This window comes from Lissotriton vulgaris, chromosome 7 (genome assembly GCF_964263255.1).
Source record: "Lissotriton vulgaris chromosome 7, aLisVul1.2, whole genome shotgun sequence".
NCBI lineage: Eukaryota > Metazoa > Chordata > Amphibia > Caudata > Salamandridae > Lissotriton > Lissotriton vulgaris.
The window spans coordinates 1,206,641,551-1,206,667,347 of NC_141695.1; the positions used below are offsets into that span (position 1 = coordinate 1,206,641,551).

The 25,797-nt window shown below is 45.4% G+C and overlaps 1 protein-coding gene across 2 annotated transcripts in view; it reads left to right on the forward strand.

Annotated features, from left to right (window-relative positions):
* LOC147703193 (dynein regulatory complex subunit 11-like) overlaps positions 1-25,797 on the forward strand; it is a 404,962-nt gene that overhangs the window by 37,888 nt on the left and 341,277 nt on the right. For both annotated transcript variants that reach the window (XM_086931729.1, XM_086931728.1), the window contains exons 2-5: positions 4,201-4,528; positions 8,295-8,414; positions 10,690-10,881; positions 23,766-23,837. In XM_086931729.1, coding sequence (XP_086787855.1) covers positions 4,201-4,528; positions 8,295-8,414; positions 10,690-10,881; positions 23,766-23,837 — 712 coding nt within the window. The remainder of the gene's footprint in view (positions 1-4,200; positions 4,529-8,294; positions 8,415-10,689; positions 10,882-23,765; positions 23,838-25,797) is intronic.

A 25,797-nucleotide genomic window follows, 5' to 3' on the forward strand; every position in this document is an offset into this window, starting at 1 on the left:
ATCAGCAGTTGTGCCACCATTCTTGAGCAGGACGGGCAACATGTCTTCATGGCTGTTCTTTGTGATTACTATGGTCATGTTTTTGGCACACAAAGGAGGTTACCTCCTTCTTTGATTCACTTCAGGCTTTCTCCTTCAGTTTTAGAGTCTATACCTGCTTCTAAGGGGTAACCATAGAGTATTTGCTTGGTCTGATTTTTTTCTCCCTGTTATGTGTAGAGCATTGCCAAAAGATGAAATGTTTCTTTGGCTCACCAGACCAGTTTAAATAATTTGTGATATTTGATGCCTGGCAAACCATCCACTCTGGTTTTATAAAAACCTGAAAATGTGATTGGAATCAAACTTTAAAACGTGCATATTCCTAGTGTACGATAGTCCTGTTGAACCTAGGCATACCGTAATCTGTGCTGTGTCTCAGAATCCATGGCAATGACCAGTATCCCACAAAACCGCAAGGAAAGTTCAGTCAACACAAATCTGCTTCAGCCAATACTTGTCATAACCTGTTGAAGCAGTTAACTTTCCTGAGATGCACAAAGAATTTGGGGATTGGCAAGGCACAACTCTGCCCTTGTGCTCAGACTTTGTTCAAGTATTGTTGCTTGCAGGTCAAAGTTCGTCCCACTCAAATCTGTTCACATCAGGTGGGCACATTTAAAGTGCCCCAAGGAAAGTACTTGGCACTCTTACACTTTGTCTTTTTTATTGTGATATGATATTTTAACTGGCATTGAAGCAAAGATCATGGAAACCTCACTTTGTGTGCACTTTCAATGCCCCTTTTAATGATTCCAGGCTGAGGGGCCAGAGGAGGATGTTTGGAGTAACTAAGGCTACTAATGTGGCAGTATCCAATGTAAGTCATCAGATTCTCCTGGCTAAGCTTGCTGATCTAGGGTTAAGAGATGCTGAACTGGCATGGTTGACACATTTTCTTGTTAACAGATTATTTCAGAGTTCTCTTCTACTGCATCAATCTTCTAGCAAGCCTCGCCTGTGCAGTGTCCACCAGGGCTACATCGTGTCATCATTGTTTAATCTCTATATGCCACTAGCCCGCCGGATTCTTTCATTTTGGGTCTCTCTTTTTTATATGCATGCAATACCCAAATTGTAGTGAAGGTGATCTACATTCAATTGTAGGTCATCTACTTGACATCCTCTCTAAAGTCTGCCTAAGAATGAGTACTAACCATCTGCAACTTAACGGTGACAAGACAGTGATTTTGGCCCATCTAAGCCATTATCGTTTAAGAATGATATATTTGGCTATTTTCCTTGGGCACTACGCCTACTCCTGGGAATGTAGTTAAAAAAACCTGGGAGCAGAGATTTATTCTGTGTTGACACTATCCGATCAGGGTTCGCCATTGGTGACACCATGGCTACCAGATTCATATGCTGAAACGAGTTCTGCACCTTTGTTTCTCATAAGGTGAAAATCCTAAACTCACTTGTATATACACGTTTGGACTATTGTCGACAAAGAAACCCAGTTTAGATACTTACAGGCACTTTATACCTCACACTGGACAAAGGGGTGGGTATCTTGATGACTGCTTGAATATTTGGTTATAGACGGTTATATTCTTTCTCACTTTTTACTCTCTTGCATTTTTTCTGCATACACACCCCCACAAACTTTGGTATGGTTTGAGAGGCCTTCTTCCAGACATCACTGATGCATTGTTTATGCATATATATCGAAAATATAATAGTTCTGTCTACTGTGCAACCTCTCTGCCTTCCTTTTGCAATATTATTGGTTAAAGAAGCGTTATAGTTAGGTGAATTTCCCGGTGACAACATTAACGTTTTGAACAAAATAAAACACAGAAATTCATCAGTTATAGTTAATAGAGCTACAACTGCTTATGACCTCACATATGACACCACCTCTGACATGTTCTATGACATAATTTATGACTTCATTGATGACATCTCAAATGTTATGTCATGCATTTTCTTTTATCAGATTCTGCATGGGATTGGCTGGAGGGTTAAAAATAAATTACGCCCCAGTCTGGGGGTGCATGTGGGGCATGGGCCTGAGAGGATACAAGACCTGCATCTCCTGAGAAGATTGACATGAGCAAGAAAATGGTAGAGAGAAAGGGGCAACTGAGACAAGACCTTCGGGCTAGCCCCTGAGGAGATTTCTGGCTTGAGACTGGCCACAGTCTGCAGATTAAGTGCCGGAGGACTCTGCATCTGGTTGCCTGAAGAGGGAGATAACTAGTGAGCCAGAATCTACCATATATAGTAGATAGGAATAACGTACTGTTGGCTTGACCTGCTGACCTCATCTCTGAGACCTTCTGTTCCAGGTCTGGGGCAAGATAATATATTCCCATTGGTGGGACCTTCACACAATGAGGATGTGTTGGCGTGATCGATACAAAGGCCTGAGTTGGATAGGCAGTCCACCCCTTAAGTTTGGTGGGGAAGTATTGCTGAGTCTAACAGGGGTTTCTTAGTAAGTTATTACCCCATTTATCTAATGCTGTAGTTTGTAAATATGGACTAAATTTGGTTTTACTGCATCGGTTTTGGGTGACAGGAACTTCATGCTTTCATTGTCCCTATAAGTAGTGCTCTGACTGCGGATAGAGTGAAAATTGGGGCGCGTTGGAAATGTTATGTTTTAATTGATTGTTGCAGCCCTGAGCATAGTTCTGATAGATGCGAGTTGGGATACAAAAGGAATGATCGCTAGTTGACTGGGTTCTAGCTAGACACATCTCCAAATGAAAGGTAAATGGAAGATTCTGTCCAGGAACTTAATGGACTGGGATTAAAAGAGAGGTAGGTTGGCAATTGTTGCAGAGATGTAAGTCTTATCTGATTTTGTTTCAAGAGACATTTAGTGCCTTTCGCTGAGACAAGCAGAGGATTCCCGTGTCTCATGCTGCGCTTGGGGGTATTAATGTATGCTTCAGGTTCTTTCGACAGAAATTTGAGTGTCTTGTAGTAATATTGACCTTGAATGTGCTCTGTTATATTCCATGTACAGAGATTAAAACGTAAACATATCTGTGATTATTCTAATATGTAAAAGTCTTCTTTGGGAAGTTCTAAACACCACCTTGCTTATAGATAATATGTTGTACAGCATTTAGCTCACCTATGTCACACACTATGTTGTTTTGTGTGACCCTCACAGATTGTAGTGTGACTAACCAGATTCTAACTGCCTTTCACTACTATGACGTAGCAGCTGTCACTACATCATAAACAATAAATCCAGGCAACGCTGATGTGCTTTCAGATAATCTGACAATGTAGTGCAGGCTCTGCTCCAAAGGAGAGCAGAAAGTACAGCTTTGACCAGGAAGGTTCTGAAAAGCTGCAGAGGGTGGTGTGCGTGTGAATTCGGGGAGGCCAGGAATTGTTATTTTCATGTTTGGTTCGGGAAAGAAATTGAAGACAGTGGTGTGGATTGGTGTCAAGACATCAGATTTTTTTAATTGTATATGGGGGAGGGGTTAATAAATGCAGATGGCGAGGGTGAGTCGCAGAACATTGGTTTTATTTTTGTATTTTGTGAAAGTGTTGCTGTGGGTGGTTTGGCAGGATACCAGGTTTTAGGTTGAGTCAATGGGTGGTAGAGGTGGTTGGTAAGGCACAACGTCTAGCATGGTGCAGGGAGCGGAGGCAGGTTAAGCCATGTTGTCTATGTCTCTCTCATGTCTCCTGTACCTCGGACTACTTATTGAAGGCAGGATAGATGGTTTGGGGGGCCACATATAACATAAAAGTGTAGCTGGGTAACAGTGAAGAATGTGGATGTTTTTCACCTCAGGCAATATGTTATTGTGTCTGTTGGTTTACTGTTGAGTTATGAGTCAGGGCCATTGTAGGACTGGCCCATGATCGTGGCCCACTAGATCTTGTCTGCCCTGCCCCCCCTCCCAAATGGGTCCTGACAGTCATGGTAAAACCTTGTTCATTACCAACTTTTAAATGCATATATTCGTAAAACTAATTATACACTTTATGAAAGCTACCTATTCCACCTTCATGTGTTTTCAAAACTCAAAATTCGGGGGTGATACTGCACTAAACGTTTTGGTAATTTCCATACTGCATTCACTGAATATCTCAGTTTTATTACAGTGTACTAGACAATTGATATAGGAGGCAGTCTTGTCTCTGGAGGAAGACACTGATAACCTCTTGTTCTTTATCTTATGACAGTGTGTACAACAAGATATGGGTGGATTCGCATCAGACCCTCTCGGACCTGTTGGTGCAAGAGCTCCCCCCAAAGCCGCCGCTACCAGAAAGAGACAGGCTGGTTTTCTTTCAGATGGTGGGCACTCTCTACATACGCTACATCCAAATCCTAAAAAAGCTGGACACTGTCTATGACCAGATGGTGCATCCGCAGAAGCGGCGTGTGGTGCGTGTGGTACTGGATGCCGTGATGGGACGTATATTAGAGCTCAAGAACGAGATGGTGCAGGCAGAGTTTTCAGAGTTTCACTACATGGATGACATCTTACAGGATCTCAAGCTCACTCCGGTATGTCTACTTTTTTACGGTATGCATTGGATGAGGCTGGTCAATGGTATGTGATGGTAATGGGCTCATTAAATGTCGGGGTGTAGTTTCTTAACTAAAGTGGGACTCCATCTTTGTAAGTTAGTAGTCACATTTGCTCCAAGAAGACGATGCTTCACATTGCGCCTCAATTAGTCTTTGTTGGGGAGTTAGGTGGTGTTTACTTTGGGGCAAAAAGGAGGATTTAATTGTAGAACACACAGTACTTCGAAAGGCCCAGAGCCGGCCCACCTGAGTTAGTGCACCTATTACCCTGCAAGAGATGGACACATTTTACTATTGTGTTTTAGAGTCCACTTTGTGTAGTTGTTTTGGAGCCTAGCACTCCATGGCTCGTTGCATTTATATACGTAAGGAACATGGGAAGGCAGTGGGCCAACTCTAATCTACACGCTGAGGAAAGTCAATCGACTGATTCCTACCCCTACCTGGGGCAAAGCATTGGCAATATGTTTTTGCAAGAGTTCCACAAAATGTCACCTTCTTGCATCATACGCAAGTATTAAAAAGTGTTCTCAGTGATGAATCTCTGTGGCAGACTAAGGCCAATGACTATAAAAATATGTCTGTGGCAGATATCGTTAGAAAGGTTTAGTTGGAATGTACATCAAGTGAAGAGTCTCACTCAATCAATCAATCGGGTCAAGTTCGCGCTATATAAAACTGTGTAAAATAAAATAAAAATAAATAAAATCAATCAATCATTACATTTGTAAAGCGCGCTACATACCTGTGAGGGTCTCACGGCGCTGGGGGGGAGGGGAGGGGGGCTGCTACTGATTGAAAAGCCAGGTCTTGAGAAGTCTTCTGAAGGCCAGCAGGTCCTGGGTCTGTCATAGGCTGATAGGGAGAGTGTTCCAGGTCTTGGCGGCGAGGTAGGAGAAGGATTTAACGCCGGCGGTGGTTTTCCAGAAGCGTGGAACCATGGCGAGGGCGAGGTTGGCAGAGCGGAGGCTGCGGGTGGGGGTGTAGAAGCTGAGTCGGTCATTGAGGTATGCTGGTCCGGCGTTGTGTAGGGCTTTGTGTGCGTGGGTGAGGAGTTTGAAGGTGATCCTGTTGTTGCCGGGGAGCCAATGCAGGCCTCTCTGGGGTGTGATGTGGCTGCGTCGGGGAACCTCGAGGATCAGTCGTGTCGGGGCGTTCTGGATGCGTTGTAGCCATCTAAGGAGCTTGGTTGTTGTTCTTACGTAGAGGGCGTTCCCGTAGTCCGGCCTGCTGGTGACGAGGGCCTGGGTGACGTTTTTTCTCGTGTCGGAGGGGGACTCATATAACCTAATGAACACATAATCACAAAAAAAGTAGAAGATATGTAAACAATGGCATAACCCTTAGGTTTGTGCGCCCCACCCCTCTAGAAACAGTTTGTGACGGGCCCTAAGAACTTCATTTGTGTTGGCCACCTCATAGATAGACAAATGCTCTTCACTTACTGAGGAGGGCAATGAGCATCTTAAGCCTCTTTACATAATTTCCGTAACACCTATGTTTTATTTTCAATGAACCGATTTTAATTTTAGGCCCAATAGAGGTAAGTCCTTCCCAATGACATGAGTGCTAAATGCAACACATTTTATTGTTTAGAACATACAATAGTATCCGGACATATGAAACCAAACTCTTATATTTTTTTTAGTATATACTTCTCTTTTGGAGCTTTTTTCAGGAACTCCATAGACATTATTTCTTTAATTAGCATCACCATGTTGTTTGTTTTGGAATCTAAACGCCATACCTGTATATGTTAATCACCGTACATCAATGCACCTCAGACATCTAAGTACATCTACACAACAAAGACTCGATATCAATGTATAAATTGTATTAGCCACTGAAAAATGTAATATACTTTCATAAACAACATTAAAAAAATAGGATCCCTCTCTTTTCTAAAAATAACAATTCATTATTGTCCAGGGACGAGGCCTAATATCCATTTCAGATAAGAAATGCTCTTACCAGATATTGTGGTCTAAAAGATGACCTAAGATACTTTAAACACATTGCCATTACAGAAAAAGGTAAACATATTCTCTCCTAACAAGCCCATGTTCAGGAAAGTGCAATCTCTGAATTCCCCCCAAAAATTGACTTGCTGCCCAATTAGGGGACGGGCCATACTGCTGCATCTGATTACAAATGGTCTGATCTTTCCACATCCGGATTCTATTGTGCAGGAACACCAGGCCTAATATTACCAGCTGGAAAATGCAGCTTGGTTCCTGGTTCCTCCCCTGTGGACTGGGGTAGGAGCCAGAAAATGCAGCTTGGTTCCTCCCATATTGCCCGCGGAGGGAAGAACACCCCTCCCTAGTTGCCTACAGTGTGCCATACACATTGACACCCTCCATGCCCCGACAGATTGGAAACGTCCCCAATAACTTTCAAAAAGTTACTATAGCTCTGGATTCCTTTTCTTATACGTTTCTGTGTCCTTTAGTGACACACAAATGCATTATGTTGCAATTAAATACATTCACTTTCTTTGTTTGGAGTTCCAACAGGCCACAAACAGCATATACAAATTGCATAAAAAGTTACCTTTTTAATAAAAAAAAAAGTTTTTTTTAACCAGACTTTATCAACATTAAAATATATACAAAATCCCTTTACAATGTTTACCGTCAGTTTGTGTTTTTCAAAGAAATATACACTTCATTTTGCAGTTCTTTTTCCCAGCAATTCTGCTTACTTTTACCTTTTATCAATTAATTCTATAAATGCATTACCATTTGCAATGCTAATGCCTCTAACTGAAACAATTGCGAGACATATTGCATTTCTAATGCTTGTTACTATCCGTGGTGGACAATCCATATACAGTAGCACTGTTCTATAGATGCAAAATGGATAGATGCAATGCTTGTTCCATGAAAATGAAATCATTTCACCTACCAACAGCACTAAAATTCTTAAGATTCTAAGGCAGCATGGGATCAAATTTTAATAATCATTCCAATCATATCTCGTGAAGCTATGATGACATAACAATATTCTTCCTCTGGCTCAAGGCATGCAATAGAAATTGGCAGCACAATTCTGAATTTTGACATCTTTCTGACTCGAAGACAGCAAAAAGGCTCATCTAATCGATAGCCTAGACTGCCTCAAGATAGGGTTCAGCCATAACTTTCTTAAATGTGAATAACGACAGCTAGAGAGAAAATGCAGTTCAGATTCCAACCTCCACATTCCAACCAGACTGGTAGTTTCCATCCTACTCAGCTAAAAGTATCTTCAGAAAAAATATTTCTAGAATTAATGAGATGTAAGATTGGAAAAGTAGGGTGGAGAACCCTCACTGAGGTAGCCTTCCATGCCAGCCACTGACTTAAATTGAATGGAATGTAGTAGCAGAGTGCTATTCACTAGATTGTTAAATCTTTCGATTTTAATATGTTCCACATAATGTTTTTATATCATGTTCAACTGTCCTTTAGTGATCTTCAGTGGTTGAGATAATCCACTTTTCAGGCATGTGCCTACAAGAATTCTACCAAAATGTTGAAACAAGGGGAGAAGAACAGCAGTACTGCTCAAAAAGGAACAGACGTAATAGTGCCCCTAAGATATGCACTCCTTACTCCCAGACAAATCTAATTGGAATTAAGGGTTGAGTTCCATTGGCCAAATAGCCACAAAATAAATGCATTTTATTGGGGTCTAGTTGGTTTTCCATGCAGTTCCTATGATAATGCTACATTTTCTTGACTTTGTACTTCCTTTAAAGGAAGACCTGGAGGTTCCTATCCCTAAATATTTCCTGCAGGAGCGAGCTAACGTGTTGCAGGAGCGCAAGGAGATTCTGTCCTCTATTCTGTCCACCATGGAAATCAAGGAGCCTCCCAAGGTAAGTAGATATGGAGATTGTGGTCTGTACACTGGTACAAGGGCAGCGGGTGGGTGGGGGGGCTGGGCGTAAGAGTAGGGCAGTAATAGGCTGAGGTGGCTGATGGGGCTGGGTTGTTGTGGCAGCTGAAAGACATTAAGACTCTGGCAGTTGATAGGAGTATTGTTGTTGATGGAGTTCAATTTTGGGGGATGGGGTGGCTGTAATTAACTCTTGGTGGAACTGAGAGCTCCATCTGGGTAGTGCAAGGTAGAGCAGATAATCTGGGCTGCAACACCTGATAGGAAATTGTTACCCGGTCTAATTTGAATCAGGGCACCTGAAGGGGGCTGGAATTTTGAATATGATCTTGGATTAACACTGTGAGCTAGATGCCTTTTAGGGAAACTGGAAAGGGCTGGGCAGGGGTGTAACACAGGCCCCTTGTCCTGCTTGTGCAGAGGAGCCCCAACCCTGCATGGGGACGGGGGGACGGGGGGTGCATTCAGCACAAAGCCAATGAATATTTGTGAGATATGAAAATCTCAGGTGCTCCTCCTCATATTCTGCAGTGTGGGCCGATCATTTTGCGCTGTACCTCTGGGCGGTGGTTAAAACAGGTAGGTTTGGGGAGGCTGATAGAGCCAACTGATAGGGTAGAGTGATCATAAAGGCAGGCTCTTGGTTGCTGACATTGTGCTGCAGTAAATGACCGAGGGCTGTGGTGGCTGATTGAGGTGTTGGTTCCTGGGGAAGAAGTGTATGTAAAGGAAGAGGAAGAGCCGCTCGTCGGGGACGGAACTGCTTAAGGTGTTTCTCCAAATAATTGTGGTCGGAGCGGCCGATGGAGCGGGGGCTTGAGTTGCTAATATGATGACTGAAGAAGCTGAAGGAATTAGAAAGCGGATGGGACTTGTGCTGCCACTGAGAGTGCTGGGCCAATTTCAGGTGATTGTAGTGGCTCACAGGGGAAGAAGTAACTAGTTGGGGCAATTGCCATTGATGGAGCTATAAGGGACTGCTGGTGTTAAAGGCAGCTAAAGAATGGGATGGATGTCTTAGCAGATAGTGGTGACTGAAACAGCTGAAGAGTGGCTTGAGCAGCCTATAGGTTCCTTCCTTTGAGGGAAAACTGGGGCACATGTTGACCATAAGGGGTCGTATGAAGGTCGCATGTCAGTACTATCCCTTTGCCCCCTTGCAGAAGCGAGTTGAAATTGCCACCTCTGTAGAGAGTTTGGAAATCTATCACCACAAAATTGTTCCCAAAACCTGCTGGGAGGTGTGGATACAGATTTGTAGCAAGGATGCTTCCAGCAGTGTTTGAAGTGCAGTATAGTGTTGTTTCCTGTGTGCAGCAGTACGTGTGGCATGCTGGTGCACTGGGTTCTAGTACATTAGTCTAATGATTGTACCTGCTTCCCAGCACAGTAAAATTCTGCTAGGCTCTTTTCCTCATGATCATTGCCTACAATGTTCCAAGGCCCAATTCCCTTCCAATTCCCTCGTCTCCAGAGACAAACATCTGGTCCTGTGACGTGGTTGGTTTGTTCTTATCCTGCAGAAGTTCCATTCTCGGCTTTGATACTGGGCAAAAAAGTATACAGCTATAGTGAGATTATGGCCAAATCACATACAGGCACCCCTTATGCACTCACACATTGTATGTACACCTCATGTTTGGGAAGCTACCCCTGCAATGATTATGCTGTCTTTGAAGCACTTTGGATGTCATGCTATATAATATACCTAAATTCAGCAAATGTTCCTGTACCTCTAGCTTCTGGAAGATAATAGAATTTGGGTGCCTACACCTATATCTATTCTCCATGAAAGCATTTTGTATCCCTCTGTCAGTTGTCTTTGGTTTAGTGTCTTGTGCATAACTTGATTTATGAATAGCATGCTGTTGGGTGGTCCATTCCTTTTGCTTCTGGGATTAGATTGCAAGGCTGCAAAGAAGGCTTAGCAGGGAAAGATGTAGGTGGAGAAATGGGGAGTGGGCACAGCCGGATGGAAAGGTCTTGGAGAGAAGAAAGTTTGAGGAGCCTTTAGGTTCTGAGTCTTCCAAAGTGTGCACCATGATCATTAAGGTTGCTTGTACTCCAACTAACTCCATCAGTGACTTGGCCATGAAGGAGCAGGGGAAATGTTGCATCCTTATAGCAATTTCTGGAACCATTAAGCTCATATTTTGACATGATAGGATCCCATTTGCTATTAAGCTGGTAGAGCTTTGAATGCCCCACCTTGTTCTAAAATATTGTTCCTTCATGTTCCTACTCATACTTCACAGAGTATTGTGCTGCGGGAAATTCCAATGGAAGAAGCCATACGACTGATACAGATTTCTGAACGTGCTCGGCAAGGCCGTCTTCGCGCTAATTTCATGCGTGAAATCCAGCGAGAAGAAGCTCGGCAGAAGAGGGCCCAAGCCTATGCATTTACAGATGCAGATTTTGAAAGGGCAGGATTGCTTATTCAAAAGGTATGTCAGAGTTGTGGGTAGGGGTACTGGAAATCCTGTTGCAGCCTGCTATAATTGCTTGATTTAGGATTTTGCCAAATTCTGAAGCAGTTCCTTTTTTGTTATACATACCATTTGGTGCAGGAAGCCCTCATAACCCTTCAGGAAGTACATGTGCTTTTAGGGGAGTCATGACTTATACCTTTTCAGAAGGTAAGTGAGCTTTGTTGCAGTTAGGAATCATACTGTTCATACAGTAAAGAGAGTTTTTGAAGGAGTCAGGATTTGTGTGTTAACAAAATACAGGAATATTGTCGTCAAAAGCCATACCCATCCAAAAAGTAAAGTTCACACTTTTAAAACATCTTTAAATCCCGACTTCTCTATTTGTCTAAGCTACTTTGTGTGTGTTGGCCATGACAGACAATTGAGGCCTGCCTTCTTCAGGACATTATACATGATGCTCTAGTAGTTGTACAACAAGTTGGATATGCATTTCCATTAAGGCTTCCCAATATGATAGAAAAGTACAACAAAATATACCTAGTACAGCCACTCTACTTCTATTTCTTTATGCGTTACCTTCTTATAGAAAGCTGAATATTCTGACAAAATATATGTAGGGCCTAGTTCAGAAAGATTTTTCTGTGAGTATGTGAAACTTACTCCTGGCATACTATAGATTTACTTGTTAATTTTTAGCACCCCCACAATGCATGGAATCGTATCCTGTCCAGGAAAATCAAGGTCCCATGATGGCCAACAGTCAGGGTATATAAGTAATGCCCTTGGATTGCAGCATGAAGAACATTCCCTTTGCATACAAGTAATCTAGCTGTTTGTTCGGTCCCAAAGGTGTGTCTTGCGCCACAAACCCAGCAATCCTGCTTCTTTTAGGAAGGGAGCATGCGTACTTTCCCCATTGACATAGGGTGTATTGCTTAAATTCCCTTGTGTCCTTGCATGTCCAACTGATATCACTCCAATGTAATGAACTCTATTCCCACTGTTACCACTAACTCTTCTGGGTACCCTAGGGATTTCTCCCAGGACGTTATCTGCCCCGGATTAGGAAAGTATGTTGGTACTAAAGTGACCACCGTGTGCTGTCCGTCAAGATTGCACCTTGAAAGAACAGGAAGCCAGCTTCCAACCTTGTTTCACATCCTGAATACATTGGCTAGTTTCCTGGGACCATGTGGCAAAGAACCACTGCTCTGTTTCATACGCTTACTTCTCATCTTTCAGACATCACCAGTCTGCCTTTGACTCATGGCCACCCACTGTACTGCTGGTAGGTTGTACTGTCTTATCAACAACTGAGAATATACAGAACCATTGAATAAGCCAGGACCATCGACAGCACTCTGGACTCGGAAGGCAGGAACTACACAGATGACCTACATCAGCCAGGGAGAAGAAAAGTGAGGAAATCAAAGCTCCAGAAGCAACATCATAACTGAGTTTTCTTTGTAAACTCCATCTGTTTTACCAACTGTCTCTTGAAGGTTTTGGCTGAACACCCAATACAAGTTCCTTTGTCAGTGGATCTTTCTCAATTAATGGCCATCTAATCTGTAATCTAGATAACCTGGACCAGCTGTCATCTTTTCTTACCCTGCCTCGTTTCACATCACAGTTTCATAACTTCATGGCTATGTTTTACCTCTGGTGAGGCTTATTCGTACCTTTGGATTTCCCACGCATATGGTGCTGATACTCCGCTTATCTTCCTGATGAACCCTATCCTGTACAGCTCATTTATGGTTTTACAAGTACTTGCCTCCCATCACTATATAGATGACAGATAACACCTTAAAGCTTAACTCAAAGAAAACTAAGATTCTCATCCTTGGGGGCTCCTCTTCTATTTGGTTTGACCTTTGGCGGCCCAGTTTACTTTAATCCTCACTAGCACCTGTATGCAAAACCCAACAAAACCCTTGTAAGAAACTGGCTCTATATATACTACACCAAAATGAGGTATAGTGTGTAGAGAGTCCAGGTGACCCCAGAGGTAGGCAGAGGTTAAAGTTAGATCGCACCCTACTCTCTGATTGTGGTAGCTTGGTCGAGCAGGAAGGCTGTATCAGAGGACAGTGTGAAGCATTTGATGTACACACTCAGTTAGGAAATGAATTCACACACTTAAGAACTGAACTCTGGGCCAATTGCTTTTGTATAAAAATATAATGTTTATTTTTAGAACCAAGCAAGCCTGGCACAGGTAAGCATTAAATACTTTACAGTAATAAGTTACTGGATATAGAACAGTTTGAAAATGCAATAGAAATTGTACTTTGTTTGATTTACAGGGGAGCAGTAGTATGCAACACTTAGCAAATGCAGTACATTGAAATGAATAGGCTTTTTCAGTAAATTACAGGTAAGTTACTTTTACGTTACTTTTTCTAACTCAGTGCTGGATGCCTAGTTTCAGCACCGAGACATATCCTGGAAACAGGTGAGTAAATGCGTTTTTGTTATTTGTGCGATTTTTAAAGATTATTTTCAGATTTCAAAACTCCACTCTTAGATACTTTTTAGAGCTGTACATTGAAATGAATAAGCTTTTTAAGCAAATTGCAGGTAAGTTACCTTTGCATTACTTTTTCTAACTGTCAGGAAATCCCTGCACCGACAGGGAAAAGACATCCGCGACTTCAACGGACTACAACTCCCAGAACGCCAAGCGGGAGGAGCGTTATGCAACTCAAGGTAATGGTTGCATAACGCAATTACAACACGCCTATATAGGCGGTACCTGAAGGAAGAAGGGTGTCGGATATTCTAGTATCCACACGGCCTTCCACCAAGCTGTTCCTGTGCACCCGCAGTGAGAAGAGTTCCCAGCAGGATCCTAGCACAAAGACAAATGTGGGTCGAGTGAGTCTCCCCGGGCCGCTCTTTGTTAGTCCGCCCTGTTTCTTCTCGGTGAGCCGCCAGGAAAGCTTCCTTGCCGCTTCTGACTCAGACGAGTCGAGAAGCCTGTCCTTGTTATCGGACGCGGAAAAAGTTGCCGCCGCTGACTCGGAGGAGTCCGGAGTCCCACTCAGGGACAATCGCTGGTGTGAGCCGTAGCTCCCAGCCTGTCCCATAACTACGGGAAACTCCAGCTGTTACGCACACCTGGAGGTGTTTGCCGCGTATTCGGCTGTAGAGTTTCCAACGACGATCGAGCGGCTGCTCTCGTCACCAGCTTTTGGCATTATTTGGACAACGGTGACGCATCACCCGGAGGTGAAGCAGCGTCCCGTTGTAGTAGAGGAAGAGGTCGAGCGGCTGCTCCCTTCAGGTCGAGACCCCGGCCGGGTGTCTCCCTGACTCCACTGTGAGAAACGGCTGTTTCCACGTTTCCATCAAGACACATCGAGTGGCATTGTCGGCTACTGTGTTTCTGCCCTCTGTTGGCATACGCCGGGACCGGCGTATTTGCAGAGGACGGGGTAACGTATACCGGCTGGAAGTGACCAGTGACTATTTGCAATATTGATTTCTTGTATATTGATATGCTATACAAATAAATCACCAAAATATAGAACAGTGTCGTGTCCTGTTTTGTGGTGTCTGTTGCGACCCCGAGACCCCCAGGTGTTACAAAATATCCGACCATATAAACCTTAACAGTCTCCTGGTCGTTTACGGACATGGCAACACTGGACGACGTCCTAGCCGCATTGGCCGCAATGCAAATAGAACTCGCGGCCTCAAGGTAGGAAACCGCAGATGTGTGGGCTAGGCTGGATGCCTTACAAACAGACCCTTTAACGCCCAGCGTTTCCCTCACGACACAGAGTCCATCGGTAGTGGTGGAAATGCCGGTTGCTATTCCCTTGGCAACCCCGGAGAGATACAGCGGAGACCCCAACACCGTGCAAGTGTTCCTTACACAGGTAGCCCTGCATTTGTCTTGCAAGCCTAAGGCATTCCCGACGAGCCAAGCCAGGGTGGCTTTTCTAATATCCTACTTGGCTGGGAACGCTGCACAGTGGGCTGTACCATTGGTGAGCCGTGACGACCCCATCCTTTGTGACTGGGGGGCTTTTCGCGAGGAATTCCTCAAGGTGTTTGATAGAAGGGCAGACTCATACACCGCGGACCGCGAGATGTTGGAATTAAGACAAGGGTCTAACGATCTAGTGCAATACCTCAATGCGTTTCGCAGACTGGTGGCTGAAACCAAGTGGCCAGTAGCGAAACAAACTGCGCTGTTTCACCAAGGGTTGTGTGACGAGCTAAAGGATGTGGTTGCTCAAATCGACCCACAACCCAAGACGTGTGAAGGCCTTATCAACCTGGTGTTGAGGTTGGATCACCGGATGAGCGACAGAAGAGGCGACACTAGAAGAAAAGGTAAAGCTCTTCCATCTTATACAACGGTGGGAAGTCCGGAACCCACGGCCCCAACCAAGGGGGAACCCATGGACATCGGTGCCATTAGAGCAAGTCTCACGGCATCGGAGAAGGAATCCCGCCGGAAACAGGGGCTGTGCCTGTACTGCGGCAAGAAGGGACACTATGTCCGGGAGTGTCCGGCAAAGCCCAAGAGTACACGATATAAGAACAACCGGTCGGTGACAGCAGTATTGGACGTCCCGGCGGAAAACTAGAGGACTCCCAGACCAACGAAGGGGCATCTAGGAGTCACGGTTACATCCCTTCACTGTCTAATTCTGTGTCCAAGGGACAAAGACACTTGTTCATCACAGTGCACGTGGGAGTGCACGACCAGTGGGTACCGGTGGTGGCCATGGTGGATTCGGGGGCGACAGGCGTGTTCATGGACATTAACGAGGCGAACAGGCTGGGGCTGGTGCTTCTTCCCAAAGCTGTTCCAGAAGACGTATACACCGTGGACGGAAGAAGATTGGTGACCGGGCCCATAGGGCAGCACACAGGGGGTCTACTGATGAAGTATGGAAGGAGCCATCTGGAAGAGATAGACTTCAACATAATCAGGGCACCTCAATACGGGGTCATATTGGGACTTCCATGGTTACAGAAGCATAACCCTTCCGTGGATTGGCCTACTCATACCCTCGAGATGAAATCCCCGTTCTGCCGGTTGCAATGTGGAAAGAAACAGGAACAAAACCTCACAGACCCGAACGGAAGTCAGACGGTAGCCACGGCAGCTGAAAAGGATGTTATGCTCCCCAGAACTTATCACAGATACGAAGATGTGTTTGATGAAATGAAGGCGGAGGTCCTCCCTCCACATCGAATATATGACTGTCAGATTGATCTGGTCCCAGGAGCCAACGTGCCCAGCGGCAGATTGTATGCGTTGACAGAACCGGAAAACGTGCATCTCAGAGGGTATCTGGATAAACTCTTGGGGCTGGGTTTCATAAGACCGTCCAAATCCCCCGCCGCCTCGCCGCTCTTCTTCATTCCGAAGGCTAACGGGGAGCTGAGGGCCTGTGTGGACTTCAGGGAGTTGAATGCCATCACCATAAAGAACCGCTACCCCTTACCACTCATAAGTGTTCTCCTGGAGCAGGTTAAGAGGGCAAGGATTTACACCAAGTTGGATTTGAAAGGGGCTTACCATCTGGTGCGCATGAGGGATGGCGACGAGTGGAAAACCGCATTTAAAACACGGTTTGGCCTATTCGAGTACCTCGTCATGCCGTTCGGTTTGTGCAACGCACCGAACGCCTTTCAGTATTTCCTGAATGAGGTGTTTCGGGAGGAGATGGATAGATACGTCGTGGTCTACATCGACAATATCCTCATTTATTCAGACAATGAGGAGGATGATGTAAAACACGTCTCGGCGGTACTCCAGAAGCTGAGGGAGAATATGCTGTTCTGCAAACTCAGCAAATGTGATTTCCATGTCACATCGGTAGAGTTCCTGGGAGTGATGCTGAGTCCGAACGGACAAGAGATGGCGGAACGCAAGATCAAGGCAGTAAGAGAGTGGCCAACCCCCCAAGGAGACAAGGATGTCCAAAGCTTTATCGGCTTCGCCAACTTCTACAGGCGATTCATCGACGGCTTCTCAGGGCTGGTGGCACCGATCACGCATCTGCTAAGGAAGTCAGCTGAGTTCGTGTGGTCTCAAGATGCACAGAAGGCTTTCGAAGCCCTGAAAGACGCCTTTGGCAGAGCGCCAGTGTTGGCACACCCGGATCCGTCCCTTCCCTATGTGGTAGAAGCAGACGCATCAGACGTAGCCATTGGGGCCATATTGTCACAGCGCAAACCGGACACGGGATTGCTTCATCCCGTGGCATTTATGTCCCGCAAACTGAACGACGCTGATGGCAATTACCATATAGCAGAAAAAGAGCTTCTCGCCATCAAGGACGCTTTCGCAGAGTGGAGACATTGGCTGATGGGGGCCAGGCATGTTGTGACGGTGTACACCGACCACCGGAACCTGCAGTTCATGACAGCAACCAGACACCTTTCTCCTCGGCAGTTACGATGGATGATATTCTTCGCTGGATTCAACTTCCACATTACCTATCGTCCTGGGTCAGAAAACCGAAAGGCCGATGCGCTGTCACGACAGTCTGCTGTCAAAGAACCACCACAAGAGATGGTGAATTCGATCATTCCCCCGCAGATGGTGCTGGGGGTGATACAACCAGACACCTTCCTTAAAGGAATCCGGAGAGGGATCTGTTCATTCGCTTGGAGGAGGTGGCTACATAGCCACAAGGAATGGCAAGTGAGAGACGGTATACCGATAAAGGGCAGATGCCTACTGATACCCACGCCTAGACTGAGAAAACAGGCGTTTGAGTGGTGTCATGACTCCCCCAGTGCGGGTCATTTGGGGTACGAGAAGACGGTGGCCAGCCTCGGACGCCATTTCTGGTGGCCAGCCATGAGAGCGGATGTCAAAACATGGGGGCAGGCCTGCACCACATGTGCTACCATGAAGACGGACCACAGCAAAACCCAAAGGCTCCTTCGTCCCCTTCCTACCCCGAATAGACCATGGGAGAATATTTCGTTGGATTTTGTGGTGGGTTTGCCAAGGGATCAAGGAATGACGGCGATACTAGTGGTCGTGGACTACTTGACTAAGATGGGGCACTTCATTGCATGCAAACAGGTACCTACGGCAGGAGAGCTAGCAACAGTACTGCTAACTAACGTGGTACGTTTACATGGACTACCCGAGGTGATTGTGTCGGATAGGGGGTCGCAGTTCACGGCACAATTCTGGAAGACGTGGTGCTCTGCGTTGCACGTCCAAACCGCGATGTCCACCAGCTACCACCCACAGACGGACGGCCAGACGAAACGCCTAAACCAAACTCTAAAACAGTATCTGCGCTGTTCTGTGGAGCAGGGGAAGGAGGCATGGGTCGATCTGCTCTGGATCGCGGAGATAGCGTACAATAATGCCACTCACAGTTCGACTAAGGCATCCCCGTTCTACAGCAACTATGGTCATCATCCGAGGTTCTTGCCCTTTGTCCATCCGCTTCGAGAGAGCAAAATACCTGCCACAGCAGAAAGAGTGGCACACATCAAGGACATCCTGTTACGTTCCAGGGCCTTCTTGATTGAAGCTAAACAGAGGTATAAGGCTACAGCGGACAAAAGAAGGAGACCTTGACCGATATACCGGCCTGGGGACCACGTTTGGATATCTACACGGAACATGAGGTTCCGCAAGAACAGCATCTTCCATCCCAAATACATGGGGCCTTACAGGATCACCAAGTGTATGGGTCCAGTGAATGTGAGGGTATGCCTACCCCAGACATTGAGAATCCATCCTGTGTTCCATGTGTCGCTGCTCAAACCAGCCTCGGACAAACAGAACAAGAAGCCCAAACCGATAGTGGTGGAATCGGAGGTGGAATATGAGGTTGCAGGTATCCTTGCTTCCAAGTGGCTAAGGGGAAAGTTGTGGTACCTAATCGCCTGGAAAGGATATGGACCTGAGGAACAATTGTGGGAGCCGGCTGCAGGGGTGCACGCTCCGCGCCTGGTTTCGTTGTTTCACCATCGCTTCCCTTCCAGCGCAGGCCCCGTGGGGAGAGGCTGAGGGAGGGAGGATGTACTGTCAGGAAATCCCTGCACCCACAGGGAAAAGACATCTGCGACTTCAACGGACTACAACTCCCAGAAGGCCAAGCGGGAGGAGCGTTATGCAACTCAAGGTAATGGTTGCATAACGCAATTACAACACGCCTATATAGGCGGTACCTGAAGGAAGAAGGGTGTTGGATATTCTAGTATCCACACGGCCTTCCACCAAGCTGTTCCTGTGCACCCGCAGTGAGAAGAGTTCCCAGCAGGATCCTAGGATAAAGACGGATGTGGGTCGAGTGAGTCTCCCCGGGCCGCTCTTTGTTAGTCCGCCCTGTTTCTTCTCGGTGAGCCGCCAGGAAAGCTTCCTTGCCGCTTCTGACTCGGACGAGTCGAGAAGCCTGTCCTTGTTATCGGACGCGGAAAAAGTTGCCGCCGCTGACTCGGAGGAGTCGGGAGTCCCACTCAGGGACAATCGCTGGTGTGAGCCGTAGCTCCCAGCCTGTCCCATAACTACGGGAAACTCCAGCTGTTACGCACACCTGGAGGTGTTTGCCGCGTATCCGGCTGTAGAGTTTCCAACGACGATCGAGCGGCTGCTCTCTTCACCAGCTTTTGGCACTATTTGGACAACGGTGACGCATCACCCGGAGGTGAAGCAGCGTCCCGTTGTAGTAGAGGAAGAGGTCGAACGGCTGCTCCCTTCAGGTCGAGGCCCCGGCTGGGTGTCTCCCTGACTCCTCTGTGGAATAAGGTCGAGCGGCTGCTCCCTTCAGGTCGAGACCTCGGCCGGGTGTCTCCCTGACTCCACTGTGAGAAACGGCTGTTTCCACGTTTCCATCAAGACACATCGAGTGGCATTGTCGGCTACTGTGTTTCTGCCCTCTGTTGGCATACGCCGGGACCGGCGTATTTGCAGAGGACGGGGTAACGTATACTGGCTGGAAGTGACCAGTAACTATTTGCAATATTGATTTCTTGTATATTGATATGCTATACAAATAAATCACCAAAATATAGAACTGTGTCGTGTCCTGTTTTGTGGTGTCTGTGGCGACCCGAGACCCCCAGGTGTTACACTAACTCAGTGCTGGATGACTAGATTCAGCACTGGGACATGTCCTGCAAACAGGTGAGTAAATGCGTTTTTGTTATTTGTGCGATTTTTAAAGAATATCTGTAGTTTTCAAAACTCCACATTTGAACGCTTTTTGGAAGGAAAATTGTCAATGTTATCCTACGGAAGGAAAACACGTTATCGGTTTGCAGATAAGTAATCAACTGTGGGAGTTAAGGTTCTGGGGTTAGACTCAGGGGTCCCCCAGGGTCAGTGATGCACTGTTGTTGCACTCTCAGCGGCACTAGGGCGGCCGGGTGCAGAGTGTTGAGGCCCAATGTTATCCAATTGGGGATAGGGGACCTCGGGTTGGTGGCTGCTGGCAACCAGGGCACGAGGTTGTGGAAGTAAAGTTTAGCTCAGGGCAAGTTGGGGACCAAAGTAGCACCAAGGGTGCACCCTCAGCGGCACTAGGGCAGCCAGGTGCAGGGAGCTATTTTGAAGTTGGGTGCCCTGTTGTTTTCAATGGTGAACCTCCGGTACAAAGAAACTCTGCAGGCTCGGGGACGAGGATCTTCTGGGTGCGACCACCACTTTGAGGGGTAAGTTGGGATGTTGAAGGCTGGTTAGGTACTGTTGGTTTGGGCACACAAGACCGTGGGGCGTCGGGGGCAGAGGTGCCTTGGGACATTGAATTTTCTTACCCGCTCTGGTCTCAGTAGGGGGGGATCCTTTGGACTGAGGCTGCAGACATCGTCTGGAGGCTTGCGGCAGGTCGGGGTCACCGGATCTCATGTCAGGATCGCCAGGGTGACCTCCTCGTGGTGTTTTTTCACTCGAGCTCAGGCTGGGTTCGGCGGGTGCAGAGTGGGCTGGATTTGCGGTCTCTGGCTGGCACCAGAAGCTGCAGTTTGAACAAGCCCGGTGTTTACGGGAGATTCAGTCTTTGAAGTGAAGGCATAAGGGTCCTCAGGGTTTTTTGAGGTTGCTGGCCGCAGGAGACACCAGGATTTCACAGGAGCAGGTTCGAGGGTAGACAGGCCTATAAGGCTGGGCCAGGTTAGTGGGCTTGTTAGCTCTGCACGGCTCTTTGTCCTTCTTCTTATCTTCTTTTCTTGTTGTTGCTGGATCTGAGGAAGGAAGGTTCAGGGTGCCCCCTAAATACTAAATTTAGGGGTGTTACAGATAGGTAAAGGGCAGGGACCAATGGGTCCTTTCCCTGGGATGGATACAGCCCCTATTCTGCAGTGGGAGGGAGGAAGGAGCCTGACCCTGGTTGGCTGTGTCCCCCATCCTCAAGATGACGGGGACTCGAGGTTGTGCTTCACCTCACCTTCCCCACCTGAGGGGTGGAGTTTGGCAGACCTCTCTTCCTCACTTGTTTTTCCTGCCGGTTCTCCCGCCCAAAGTGGGGGTAGAACCAGTGGGGACCAGTTGCTGAAAGCAGCAAATAGTCTGGAGAGGCTCACAAAGGCGGCATGCCTTTGAAGCTTTTCCTTCGTGAATCCTGCCCATCCTTTGGGAGGAGGCTTGGCACCTCTTAGCAGGATGTGCATTGTTTCAGGCCCCAGAGAGCAGCAGCTCTCAACCCAGGGGTCCAGTCTGGTGGTGGCAGCCTAGGCAGCCACTCAGTCAGGTCCTTAGAAGTTTGCTGAGTTTCAGGGGGCGTCTCTAAGATGCCCTGTGTTGTGCATTTTACATTATGTCCCACACTGGCATCAGTGTGGGTTTCATATGCTGAGAAGTTTGATACCAAACTTCCCAGTCTTCAGTGTAGCCATTATGTTGTTTGTGGAGTTTGTAATGACAAACTCCCAGCAACATATACTCTTAATGGCACCACTGCACTTACAGTTCTAAGGAATGGACTTCGGCACGGTAGAGGTACATGGCTCATGCACCTGTACCCTCACCACTGGCATAGGGCTCCCAGCTAGAGGGGTGACTGATGGATACCAGGGCAGTGGTTTGTGGGCATGGCACACAGGGATGTGTGCCATGTCGACTCTTCACTTTGTTCTGCACCAAGACACACAGCCTGCAAAGGCAGTGTGTGAGTGTAAAGGTACAGGGCCTCTAAGGGTGGCACAATAAGTGCTGCAACCCTTGGAGGCCTTCTCAGGTCACAGTGCCCTGGGTACCTGTGGTACCATTTACCAGGGGCTGACATGTGGCCAGATATGCCAATTGGGTTTAGCTTCAATGTAATTTTAGGGAAGGAATATAGGCCCTGGTACCTGATTAGCAGGAGCCCAGGGCACACTCAGTCAAAAAACATCAGCAATTCTGCAAAAAGTGGGGGCAACCATGTAAGAAAGAGGGCACTTTCTCACAACCCTTATCTTGGTTTTTTTCTTAGTTGTATCTCTCACCTTGATTCCTTAAATTAACAGTTCAATGTACTTACTTTGGCCTTCTTCACTTATCCCAGTGGTAGAATATATTTCATTAACCCGAGTCATCAACTGTAGGTAGAGCTTGATGGAGACCTGAAGACTACTCTTTCTTAGGCCCATCTTTGGCTAACGTTCAGTTGCTGGTCATTGCTGATTACAAATGTGAACCTGAATATGTGAGAAAAGATCTTGTAAAGCAGTAAATAAGAAAACAAAGGAAGATTTCGCAAGAAAGGTAGTTTCAGGCATATTTTATTTATGGGACAAAGTATCCTCTATCCATACATGTTAACGATACTGCAAGTCACAGAGGAGTTCTGTGACCCTATATAGGTATGAGATTGAAATTAAATTCCTTTATAAAGCTATGGACCTCCAAGGTGGTTTATAATATCCTTTTGAAGTACAGTATAAAAATGGGTTCCTTGTAATATGTGGACACACAAATAACCTTCTCCAGAATTCTTTTAAATCCTTCCTCTTTTGTTTCTTATCATCAAAAAGACACTATTGTATCACTTACACAAAATAAATGTGAAGTTTGCATTGTGAAACTAAACATGCCAATTTGTAGCATAAACGGGTTGAAAAATACTTTTTAAGCAGTGCAATGTAAAAGGGGTTATATTTTAGAATTTGTTAATACGCATACATATTCTGTCTTTCTTCCAATGAAATCCAACAATGTAAGAAATAAAGATATTTCCATAAATGTCAACTTGTTTGGTAGTGGCTACATATCTAGCTGTACCTTCTATTGGCTAACCAGCAGTTGCAGTTCTGCTTAGTGATCATTTTTCTCACATTGTCTGATACCTCTATCAGCAGTAGTGTGATCTCACAGTATGGCTGTATTAACGTATTACAATAGCTACATAATTTTCTTATTACAGTTGATAATTAATGTCACAATTAGGGTGTAATAAAATTAGGGGTAGAATTTTTTGCAGTTATTACAGAGTTCCATGTTTACTATTGTTTATTACTTGCCACACTCACCCGTCTCCTCTTTCCAAATATGGAGTGCATGTTGCACCGAGTATATATGTGATCTTCCATCTAAACTGCAAGTGATGTTCAGTCCTGAAGTGTGTTTGTTTCATCTTTATCTTTGGTGTGTGTGTGTGTGTGTTTGATCATCTTATAGAGAGAGCGCTTCTGTCCTAAAATATGTGTGACAATCAGGTGTGGTCAAGTACAACAATATAGTCTGTGTGATCTTCCCTTCTGGACTGTGTCTCAAATCAGAGTTTGTGTGATCATGAGTCTTTGACGGAAAGCATGACTAAGATGCAGAGAGCGTGTGTATAGGATATAGTCTTGGAGCGAGAGAGCGAGTACAAGAGAAATGGGGTTGGGAAAGAGCGAGAGGTTGAAACAAAGAAATCATTACTGCTCGAGCAGTTGATCACCATCATCCTAAAAACTGTGTCACTTCTCTTGTGTTCCAGATTTGGAGAGGATATTCCCAGAGGAAGAAAGCGAGGCAGGAACGGGATAAGGAGATGGTGTTCCTTGGGATGGTGAGTATGCATGACATGTGTAGCATCATTGGGTCGGAGGGCATTCCTCTCCATCATCTTTCATTTCCATATATTCTCACTCAGGATCTCTCTCCTCTTTCAATGATGTCGCTTAGCATATGCAATAGGAATTCATGAAACCACAATGTCCTCTCACCTCGAACACCCCGATTGCCAAGCAACTTCTCCTTTTGCTTTTTTGCTTGTACCTTCATGTGTCCACTTTCCTTTTCTCACACTGCTCTCCTGCTTATGTTTTTCTTTTCTTTAGTTCCTTAAGAGTGAACTTGGTTTTAGAACTCTTTCCTGTTTTAAAAACTCTTTTATTTGCTTCTATCACTGCTCACTGCCCTATGACATACTGGACATGGCTGAAATTCTCTTAGTGCTGACCTTGTATACTGCTACATTAAAGGGGGTTCAGATGTAGTCATAGAGTACAATAGCCAATATGGTTTCTCTGATTGTGTATAAAAAGCCCAGCTTTAATTTATGAACATAGACTAGAAAAGACACTCCAATGAAAGTACAAATATGCATTGCCAAATCACTAATCAGAAGTACTCTCTTGAGGGGTTGAACCTTTCTCTTTTTTTAAGTTTGAATTTAATAAGTAAAAAGAGTCAAAGACAGAAAATGAAGAAACAATCAAATATTAAAGAAACAAGAAAATATCTCCTGTACAACATATGCATAGTAAATAAAATTAAATAAATAACAATGCTAAGTAAGTAGCTAGGGCAAAATACAAAACAATGTCAGATGATTAGAACATAAGAATAAAGCAAATAACAATATTCAAGTTAATAAAGCAAATGAGAAAAATCACAGTGGTTTTTGGACTTCAACAGTTCGAGGTTGGGGAAGAGGTGGAGGAGGAGCAACCAAGGACAAATAATTGGTAAGGGGGAGCCATAACAAATCCCGTTTGATTGCTAGGTAAATGGAGGAAACAAATTAGTATCCAGTCGGTGATTAAAACCCACTGCATTCCACCAAGCACGGGAAGAGACTTCAGAAGCTTGTTTCCAATTAGAGGTAATATGATGGAAAGCAATAGCTATTAAAAGATCAATCAATTTATAGTGTTGCGAAGAATTGGTAAAAATAGGGGTAAGAGAGCCCAGAAAAATATTGGCAATAGAAAAAGAGGACTGAAATTTGAACATTTTCTGGAGTTGGGACCAGACCAAAAGCCAAAATTGCGTAATGGGCGGGCAATCAAAAAGCATATGCTTTAAGTCAGCAGAACGGCATGGGCAAGACCAACAAGTAGCAGGAGTTTCTGGGGAAAAGGATGATAGGGACAATGGAGTAAATAAAATACGATTATAAATGAAAAATAAGGTTTGAGTGGTGTTAGCAGCTCTAGAAGTACTGTGAATTTTTGACCAAATTCTGTCCCACAAGGGGATTGACCAATTTTGAGAAAGATCTTTTTCCCAAGTCAACTCAACTCCAGACGTATCTCTATCAACTGTGTAATGAATTGATTTATAGAGAAAAGAGGCTGAGGGTGAGTGTTCTAGCGCATTAGATATGGGAATGAACGTAGCAGGGATATCATTAGTATTAGGAAGTGAATGCAGGTATTGAGTAAGAATAGGGAGAAACAAATTATATTGCGTATGGGAAGAGGAAGGCAAAGAGAATTGTGTCTGAAGGTCTAGAAAGGAGAGAGGCTGATTGGAGGAAATACGTTGAGAAATCCATTTGAGGCCCTGGGAGTGCCAGGACCTCCAAAAAAGAGAGCGATTTTGAATCTTAAGGTGTTGATTATGCCAAATAGGTAGGACGTGAATGGAAGAAAGAGATGGATAGGAAGAGGACAAGTACGGGATAAGAAGATTTCGAGAATGAGTGATAACGGGGGTGCGAAGGGAAGCCACGTTAGCAGAGAAAGAAAGTATCTTACAAAATTCAAAAGGCGAAAGGAAGGAAGATTCTAATTTAAGCCAGA